Source organism: Syngnathoides biaculeatus, chromosome 22 (genome assembly GCF_019802595.1).
Source record: "Syngnathoides biaculeatus isolate LvHL_M chromosome 22, ASM1980259v1, whole genome shotgun sequence".
Lineage (NCBI taxonomy): Eukaryota > Metazoa > Chordata > Actinopteri > Syngnathiformes > Syngnathidae > Syngnathoides > Syngnathoides biaculeatus.
In genome coordinates this window covers 15,359,230-15,368,838 of record NC_084661.1, presented here as the reverse complement: position 1 = coordinate 15,368,838, position 9,609 = coordinate 15,359,230, and the positions used below count along the sequence as shown (strand labels likewise).

Here is a 9,609-nt window from a genome sequence, read left to right as displayed (position 1 = left end):
TGGGCGTGAGGGAACGAATTTACGTCATCACGTACATTCGGAGCTCTTTTTTTAGGCGAGTTTACGTCTTCGACGACAAATTCATAGGGGAATTGGCGACATCTGGCGGTTGCGTCCTGCGTTACATGCATTTGTATGCTGTCGTCACTAAAATCTACAAACATTTCTTTTGAGATGTCTTAACAAATGTCAACACAGAATTTAATCCGACAAAGTCAAAGATGATTGATGGTATTTTATTAGAAAGTAGGCAATGTTTATTACGAGGACTGCAGCTCCCAGTGGGGCTAAATTATCATACTGAGATTTTTGTACTTGTACACATATGGACAAAATTTGTGATACACACCTGATGCATTCTTTGCAAAATACAACTGCAATACTTGACATATTCAAATGTGACACTTTTATGACACTGGCAATCACAAGAGAACTTTATTATCTTTGTAAAGGCAGGAAAATATTTCAACATCCTGGATCACATTGCATGGTGCAAGTGTAGCTAATATTTTCTCTTTCTTCTCATTAAATATTGCATAGAAAAATCTCATAAAGCGAAAAAAAAAATGAAAAGCACAAATGAAACATTGTTAAAATGGGTGTTTTTTTTTTTATTCTTTGGAAGAATGTTTGGCAAAGTGCATACAGTATTTGTGAAACAATAATGTAAACCGATACTTAGCGTGTGACAGCTTCATTGGTCCTACTCAACATATGCAGCGGTAGCGGTCAATGTAAAAAAAAAAATAAAAAAAAAATATGTGCAGTAACATATTCGGTCTGCAACCTAAAACAATCCTTCAATATATTTATTGTTTTCTATCTTTGGTAGAAAAAGGCATTTGAATCAGCGCGTTATGTGAAAAAAAACACAAGCATGTAAAAAGAAAAAAATACATTTTTTTTAAGATAATCAAAGATAGGGGTGGGCAAATAACTGTGCTCTGTGGCCACGTATGATTTTTAAAATGAAGAGATGGGTCACACATCATTTGCAGATAAGCTGGGAGAAAATTAAAAATGGACTTGGGAAAAAAACAGGGATTCTTTCTTGTTTTAAATTTTTTTGTGTTTGTAAATTTATGTGTAAAATAGATTTTTTTAAAATTATGTACATACCACTTTTAAAATACTGACCAATAAATTAGATTATTATTTAACAATATCAATGAATAAGAAACAAGAAAGAAATACATTTAAGCTAACCAAAAGAAGGGGAAAATAACTAAATTAATGCAAAAATTATTATTGGGCTTTTGGTAAATGCTTACAGAAAGGCGAGCCCCCGAGCCATACTTTGCCCACCCCATGTACTGATACCTGCATATTCTCTGATTTTTTTGGGGGGGCGGTCGAGTCAAAGCACTATCAAATATAAAAGTATTGCTTTGGCGTCACCTTTTGTCCACTTCATGGCAAGAAACGAGGTTGTCGACATGAATTCCGGAGCTTTGCGTTTTGTCGCCACCTTGTGGCGTTTTTGGGAAACGATATAGCCCTTTTTGGGGGGGATGTCGTTAAATTGTGACTTTCCGCCATTTGCGGCAGGGCTCGTGATCTATCCCACGTGAACAGCGGGGGAACACTGTCAAGTGATCCCCGACATATTCACGGCACTGGCAAATTTGCTCATTTTTAGAACCGATCCTGTGTAATCCGCAGAAAATTTCCCCATTTGTTATTCTTGGGCTAAGACCAAGCTATGTTTAATATTAAAGTGTTGATCTGGTGCCATTTTAAGCCTAGGAAACATGTTGATGTGAGGTTAGACCCTTTACTTAGTAACGCCATAGCCTTGTCTAATAGAGGAAAAAGTGCTTTGCTGCCATCATGTGGCACATATAGGGAACTGCAATTTTTCGGGAGGGCTGTTCGTCAATGGAGATTTTCACTTTGGGCTTGGTCCCATCACCCCGTGATTAGCAGGGGTTCACTGCACTCTTCAAAAAAAAAAAATAAACTGCTCCACCCTCGTTGCCAAAGTATTAAAATAAAATTAAAATAGAAAAATAAAACAAAAAGGAAGGAAGAGGAGGAGGTCATCCGGATCCTCAGCCGAAGAGCTTGACGAAGCACGGGTGGCAGTAGGGCTTGTTCTCCTGCTCCTTGAAGCAGCCTTTGCTCAGCGGCTTCAGGCAGAAGTGGCACACCAGGTGGTGGGGGTGGAACTTGGCCCCCATGGCGGTGACGCAGCGGCCCAGGATGGGCTGCTGGCACGCCTGGCACACGCTGCCCCGCGACTGATGGTAGTGGGCCTCGCACAGCGGCTTGCCCTCGTGCTCGAAGAAGCTGCCGTTGACGAAGGGGCTGTAACACTCCTGCGCGAGCCACAAGACAGGCATAAAAAAAACTCCGCGACGACCTCGGGGATCCCCCCGGGGTACCTCAGGGATCCCCCTCGGGTACCTTGGATTAGATCCCAAACGTTCGCCGCACTCACCCTGCACACGAAGCACTGCGGGTGCCACAGCGAGTTGAGGGCCGAGATGTAGTTTTCCAGGATGGGCTGGCTGCAGCCTTGACAGCGAGAGGCGAACAAAGTCAGGAAGCACTGCTGGCAGTACTGCTGGCCCTCGCGGTCGTGGAAGCCTGAGAACGACAGCAAACGTGGGGAAAAGTCACGAAAACCACGACCCACAGCGAGCTGTATCGGATATCATTCGCAGTAAAAACGTGTCTTTCCGCCACCTCAGCCCGTTTTACCTTCCTCGCCAAACGCGCGGCCGCACTTGACGCAGCAGAAACATTCGGGGTGCCAGTTCTTGTCCAAGGCAGTCACCATTTTCTGTCGGGGAGACAAAACACATCCGTGGACCTCTTCGTAGTCATCTTCCGCAAACCGGGACCGCGGATGGCGGCTCGTACGTGGGAAGGTCAAGCGGCCGCTTACATTTAGTATGGGCTTGTTGCAGTGCGCGCAGTGAGGGGAGAAGAGCGTGAAGTAGTCGGACTCGCAGTACGGCCGGCCGTCCTTCTCGAAGAAGTTGCGGCTGCCCAGCTCCGTTTCGCATTGCGTGCACACAAAGTGCTCGGGGTGCCACACCTTGCCCAGAGCCGTCACCACCTGCGCCAGGGGAACAGTGAACGGGTTCCCCCCTGTGACGTCTGGATTTTGGGCTGTTTTACTGCCGCTTCTCCTCCCCCATTGAAGTCCTTGCAGTCTATAAACTTGACCGTCACCTCACCTGTCCCACGACCGGCTTCTGACAGGCTGAACAGTTTCCTTTGGAGGATGTTTGGACCCCTTGCCGGGTCAAGTCAGATTGGAGGAGGCCCAGCATGCTGTCCAACGAGCCGCCCGATGAAGCTTGTGGAGAGACCGCCTGCTGCTGCTGCTGTGGCTGCTGCGGCGGTGTTGTCGTGGTCATCACTGGACTGACAGGAACAGCCGGCTGCAGCAAAAAAAAAATGAATTTCCACTGAACTAGTATGCAGAGTTCTAAAATTCAGTTCTCTTTCGGCGTATGTGATGCCGCTCCGTGCGTTCAAGTAGCAGTCGTTTGAAGGTTTATACAGTAATTACTGTGAGGCAGATGCTAATTTCTGCTAGCCCATCAATGGCATTTCGTGTTATATGCTAGCATTAAGCTACTGAACTTAAACTGGGTGAAATTACAGTGTTAGGCTTGGAAAATTTTGTTTTAATGGCTTTAAATGTGTTAAAAGCACGTGGAATTGATAAAACTATCCTCGCAACATTTAACAATTTCTCGATATCGCAGATTGTCAGCGATCGCGGCCAAGCACGGGCACGCTGATCCGGCAATTGTTGGCGTTATCAATTTACCGCCTTTATTTTTCACGTCGTCACTTACTGTGCTTTGGACGCGGAAGTCGGAGAGAGACGCCATCAGTTTGTCCAACTCCAACGTGGCGGATGTCGCTGAAGGTTTTGCGGCGCTGAGACAAAGTACACAAGTCCATTAAACCAAAGTACTCCATCCGTGCGCCGATGTGAAAAGATGTAGCGTAATTTCCGGCCTATCACACGGTTTCAACCCTGTGGTTTATGCGGTGACGCGGCTAATTTGTGCATTTTTTTTCTAATGGCCGCAAGGAGGCACTCGAGCGGAAAAGGTCAGCGTGAGACCGGTGGAATATATGTGCCGAGGAGGTGACTTTTACCAGCGCTGCGCCAGCGTGTTACTGCCGTGTCGCAGTGATTTTTCCAGGTGTGTTTTTTTTTTTTTAACTGGCCCTGTTAGTGCGGTGCAAGTGTTAGCATTAGCACGGCGTACCACCTTTCTTTGTAAATATCTCGTGTTTCAATGTGAGTTTGGGCACTAGCTTGCGGCTTTTACACAGCTCCGGCGTATGTATGTACCGAATGGTATTTCCTTTACAAATGTACTGGGTGAGGCTTATAACCAGGTGCGGTCTGGAGGCCGGGAATTACGGTACAACGCCAAACGTCATCCAATATTCATATGAGGCTTAGAACGGCTTAATTCTTTTGTGACAGAATAATGTGTTTAACACGGGTGTGAGGGCTACCTATTTTAACACTTAAATTATTTTTTTTAAAATGTTAATTTTATGGAGGTCTTTTATTGCGGACAGCCCAAGGCACCACAGTGCCATAAAAATGTTGCATTGCGTGAAGAAGATGGTTGTCACGTTAGTATTTTGTGTACATGGAAAAACGTTGCAATTTTCAATGTTTAATCCAGACTGTACTGCATTTTGGCACCAAAAATTACAACCTACTCTTCCCATCTTTTAATATAAACTACCAAATTATTTCTAACTCAATGGGCAGGATTGTCGATAGTGTGTTGGGGGGGGGGGGTGGATTTGTTGTTACTTGGAAATGGCGTAGTCCTTATCTTTTCCTTTGTCATCTTTAGAAGTGGGAAACTGGGCCAGGATCTCATCTGAAAGATGCAGAACGTGATTAGAAACAGCGTCATGTGCAGAAATATCATAAAGTAGCGCAAAAAAAAATTATCCTACTAGTGAGTGACTAGAGCATATTACAGTAGTAACATGGCTGAAGCAGGTTTTCTTAGCGGCACGCAAACAAACGCTGACCTGTGATGTTGAACTGCGTGGCGTTCAGCTCCTGCAGCAGATGGTCCAGTTCACTGAGACCTCCTCCTAGTAGGGATGAGGAGGAGAAGGCTGGAGCAGGAGGAGGAGGAGGAGTAGGATCAGCTGAGCGGGGTGAACGGGATTTACACACCGTGCTGTGAGACGGACGATGCAATGAGGGAGTGCGTGAGTGGGGGGGCACACATGAGAGTCGGAGATGGGGGGGGGGGGGGGTTTGCTCACCTGTATAGTTTGTCTGGGTTGGAGTTTTGCGAGGACTTCATGGCGGCGGAAACTGTCTGAGGCGAGAAGATATTCCCAGAGCAAAGCAAAGCGGCGTAAATGCTCACACGTGGGTGATAAATCATGACTTTACGGCACTATAGTGGCGGGATGTGCTGCAGGTGTGACAGAACAGTTTGAACTTGAGCTGGGAGTGCATCAGGGATCAACACTGAGCCTCTTCACATTGCACCGCGCTACCTTCCGTTACGCTACGTCGTTTTACATCCAGGTATGCTGTGATGTTACACGTATGAGGTGACGTTACATGTTTATGTTACGCTATTTTAAGTTATGTTATGTTGTGTTACATTCTGTCACATTACATTCATTTATGCTAAGTTTATGCTATTCTATATTCATTCACGTTACATTCAATTACAGACGTCTATAGCTACAGCGCGGGTAGTAAGCAGGTGGGCTTCAGTACCTGCTGCGGGGTGTAGGCGGGCGGCGGGGGCCGGGCCTCGGCGGGGTCCCGCTCGGCCGGGTCGTCGTGCGTCGGCGGGTCCGACGTCAGGAGGACCGGGCGACGGGCGAGAGGGGAGCCGGTGTTCTCCAAATCAGCGAGGAGGGCGTCTGCGCGGACGAGAAATTCGAAAAATACGTCGAATCTGTACAGACGGACCTTTCCCAAACTTTTCTAAAGCAGCGTCACGGTGATAAGGTCTACATTATATGGACGGATACGTGGGGGGGAAAAAATGTGAAACACATGCGGCATGCTCCAGACAGGAAGTAGAAGAAGAAGAAGCACATGCACAGACAGTTACGTACCAAAGACAACAATACGAGGACTGAGAGGGTAGTTAAGCGGCTCAGGCAGTCCTGAGGAGAAACGAGACAGCTTCACAACTTCATTGCAAACACAGCGCCGCACTTTTAAGGCGTCACAAATACTTTTTTTAAAAAACAGTCCAGACATGCCAGCTTGGAAATGATGCAAAGGAGGAAGAACTTTTGGCAGTTGTTTTTTTTTTTTTTTTTTAATTCCATTCCACCCGCCCCCGCCTCCTCCACGTCGGGCTTCGCGGCTGCATGACATCATCCATTTTCCTGCGTACTAATGATTCATTACAAGCTCGCTGGTTTGCGTGACCGCTCTGAAATGGGGGGAGCATCGGTAGTTGCTTCTGAATATATAAATTGATAGATAACCGTGAACTATTATTTTTCGCTATGTTCCATGAGATCTAATTGCATTAGTTGTTAAAATATGTGTAACAACGATGAAATGCAGGGGAAACTGTCTATGAGTAATATTATGATGAAGTTATTACCCAACATGGGATTTTTTTTTTTTTTTACAGTTACGATGACAACATTGAAGTTACATTCCTCTTTAAAAGATTCAGATTGCAGCATTTACATTCCCATCAGAAAATCTGAAGAACAAATTTTATTTGTGTTTTTTGCAAACTTGCAATGAACATTTCAACAAACAAAAAATAAAAAATACTTTGCTAACCAAACCAAGCCAACTCTGATCTGTAAATCTGAAATTTCGCTCGCAACTTTGTTTCATGAATTTCATGAATTTTTTTAACCCATAATAATACCACCGTCTGTTTTTCTCGGTGTAAAACTGAATTATTGCTTGCAGAATAATTTTAGCAATGCATGTTGAAAGCTGAATGTTGCTACCAAGTCGTTTTAAGATTAATGGTATGATGTCTCGTATTTTTAAAATACAGAATAAGCTTTTTGGGCACTGTATCGTCTGTGCTTTCATCCTCGATTAGGCTGCGCCAAGGTGGAATTTTAACATTATACGCCATCTCATCCTGCACTTTCTACTTTGGCTTCAGACAGACCTTTTTTACTCAAAAAAAGAGAAAATCGATGAGATTTCACCACTTTTTCTTCATTATTATTATTATTATTATTCACATACTCTGACATTCATTAAAGCAATAGCATTTCTTTTTTTTTTTTTTTTTTTTTTTTACTTTTGGCTTTATTACCGAGAGTAAACATCAGCAGCATGTCTAACTCGTCTTTGCTCTACGTTGCCCAGACTTCTAACTAAAGCACTGGTGGTGGGCGGTGTTAGGTAAACAAGGTAAGTGGAGTGTGTGGCATGGTGTGGTCGAGCAGCAGCTCGTCAGAGACCGCATGCTGCCGTGGTTAAAAAAAAAAATAATAATTTCATGTGCGCCGAGTGTGCGCTACAAGTGTGCAATTGCGCAGGTGCACAGCTTGGAGGGAACATGATGATGATACTTTCTTAATCATCCTTCTTATGTGTAACGACACATTTGAGCTGGGAAAATGGACCCGCTTAAAACCTGTGGCGGTTGCAATCCAGTATATGGCACCTGGTGGTCGCGGAGGCTTTCTCACACCCTGACAACGAGGCGCTCTAAACTGGCCACGCCATCCCAAATTCAAGTCACATATAAGGAAAATAATAATCACAATTCTTCCCGCTTTATCAGTTTCAAATGAATTATCTTTTTTATAAACGTTAGACGTGGATATGCGTGAAAATGCCGATTATCGGCCCGGTCGGTGGTCGGTCTGTCCTCGATTTGAAATGTGAAAACAAAAATCAATCTAAATGGTATTCCGCCGTCTTCCCGGGATGATTCACAGTCCTGGTATACTAGTGCGCGTCGAGGATCACTCACGGGAATCTACAACTCCCCCCACCAACTTTCTCCACACATACAATTTGCTCATATAAGGAGGTGAAATTTTCCCAAAGGGAATTATGCCCATATTTAGAGCGGGCCCCGTCCAAATTGTTTGTCTTGGCCGCCCCGACAAGCTTCCTCTCTCAACACTTTTAAGTTACTACAGTACATATTTGTTGGGGGGGGAGTATTAAGTGGACCAAACACGGCCACTACGAGCCAGCCTGACGGGCCAATCTAATCCAGATGTGCTCGGTTCTGCTCGGCTGCATCCTCGCGGCGCTCCTAAAGCGGACTCGTAGTGAAAAATAATGCAAAAAATATATATATAAATAAGCAGAAAAAGGCCTAATTGTATTTTCGTAGGGATCTGTGTGGTTTTGTCAGGGGGAAGCAGTAAGTAGCATGGCCTCCGGCTATTTGGGAGCACCGTCCTTCCCCTGCTTTCTCCTTACACTTTTTTTTTTTTTTTTTTTTCCGGAACCAGAAGAAGTGTTCTTGTGGCTTTTCGGAAACGACGACTGGATCGGCGCGGGGCTTTTCTCGCCAAACTTTGTTGACGTGAATGGTACAAATCCATCGTAATGTCACAAACCGAGAATTTATCGCCTTCGCGCCGCGTTTCCCCCTCCCAGCAGCAAGACAAAGAAGTCCGCCTGGATGAGAGCGAGCGCGAGCCATCAGTGCGACTCGCAACTTTCTGAGGATAGACACCACGTTGCTGTGTTACACGATGGGCGTGCGAGAAAACAAACAAAACAATAAACAAGCAATCATAGTCAGCAGAGAGCTGATTTCCTGCAGGGCTGATGCAGCTTTAAATTAAAAAAAAAAAAAAAAACACACACACATACTCACTACTTACCCAAATCTTCCATGGTGGAACACCCCAGCTTGGATGCTGTGTGCAATACGGACTGCCGCTATTGTCTGGTTGGAATAAGTTCTCATGCACCGTTATTCGCCCACACAGGAGGAAGAGAAGGAGGGCGTCCCCTCTTTTTTTTTTTTTTTTTTCCACCCCCTGACTCCTTCCCTCTTCCTGCGTTGTGCCCTCCTCGCAGAGAGGAGGAGGAGGAGGGGAAAAAGAGAGAGAGAGAGAGAAAAGGAAATGCGGTTCCCAGCCCACATTCTCTGAACGTATGACGTCACTGCACCGGATGGAGTCGGACGCGCGAGGCCCGGAAAAGTCAACTGGTGTCGGGGGGGGAAAAAAAAAAACAAAATAAAAACGTGCATTTTTTGTGTTCGCGTGACGTGATGAAGGGCTTCGAGTCGGATGTCCACTTTGTGCAAATTACATAAACGCGCGTTTGTAAATTATAGTCGTCCCCGAGATGAAATGGAACCGTCCGCAGGATGTGATTCCAATTGGATTTAAAATAGCAAATAGCGCTCACTGGCGCCTCCTAGAGTACACCCCCCCACGCCCCCCAGGATGACCAACGTGCGTTTTGAACACACCAGATAAAATATTACTTAAACCTTACAAGCAGTTGACTGAGGAAAAAAAAAAAAAACTACATTGGGAACTATTAGGAAAACTAATATTTTTGTACAAGAGTGCAGGGACTTATCTAAAAAGGGGCCATTATAGAGATGTTTCTAGATATTTTAATGCATGCGACATTTGTGTGACATAAGCATATTTTGCCATGTA

The 9,609-nt window shown here is 45.0% G+C and overlaps 1 protein-coding gene across 3 annotated transcripts; it reads right to left on the bottom strand.

The window, feature by feature from the left end:
* Positions 1–209: 209 nt before the first annotated feature.
* On the bottom strand, positions 210–8,985 carry LOC133495639 (transforming growth factor beta-1-induced transcript 1 protein-like). 3 transcript variants are annotated; one of them, XM_061810519.1, is made up of 12 exons: positions 8,815–8,985; positions 6,091–6,141; positions 5,744–5,892; positions 5,275–5,330; positions 5,032–5,186; positions 4,805–4,874; positions 3,816–3,900; positions 3,186–3,392; positions 2,891–3,064; positions 2,704–2,785; positions 2,441–2,589; positions 211–2,318 (listed from the first exon to the last, which is right to left on the bottom strand). In XM_061810519.1, exons 1-12 carry the CDS (start codon positions 8,825–8,827, stop codon positions 2,052–2,054), a joined length of 1,458 nt encoding a protein of 485 aa, XP_061666503.1. In that variant the 5' UTR covers positions 8,828–8,985; the 3' UTR covers positions 211–2,051. The 3 variants fall into 3 exon arrangements, with proteins under 3 accessions (XP_061666502.1, XP_061666503.1, XP_061666504.1); XM_061810518.1 differs by lacking the exon at positions 8,815–8,985 and having other exon boundaries at positions 210–2,318; positions 6,091–7,240; XM_061810520.1 differs by lacking the exon at positions 6,091–6,141 and having other exon boundaries at positions 212–2,318; positions 8,815–8,983.
* Positions 8,986–9,609: the final 624 nt, after the last annotated feature.

Coding starts and splice junctions, on each gene's coding strand:
- LOC133495639 (XM_061810518.1), bottom strand. CDS start 6,361: ATGATGTCATGCAGCCGCGAAGCCCGACGTGGAGGAGGCGGGGGCGGG. Junction 4,875..5,031: donor CACGCAGTTCAACATCACAG/GTCAGCGTTTGT, acceptor TGCATCTTTCAG/ATGAGATCCTGGCCCAGTTT. Junction 2,319..2,440: donor CGCAGTGCTTCGTGTGCAGG/GTGAGTGCGGCG, acceptor TGGCTCGCGCAG/GAGTGTTACAGCCCCTTCGT.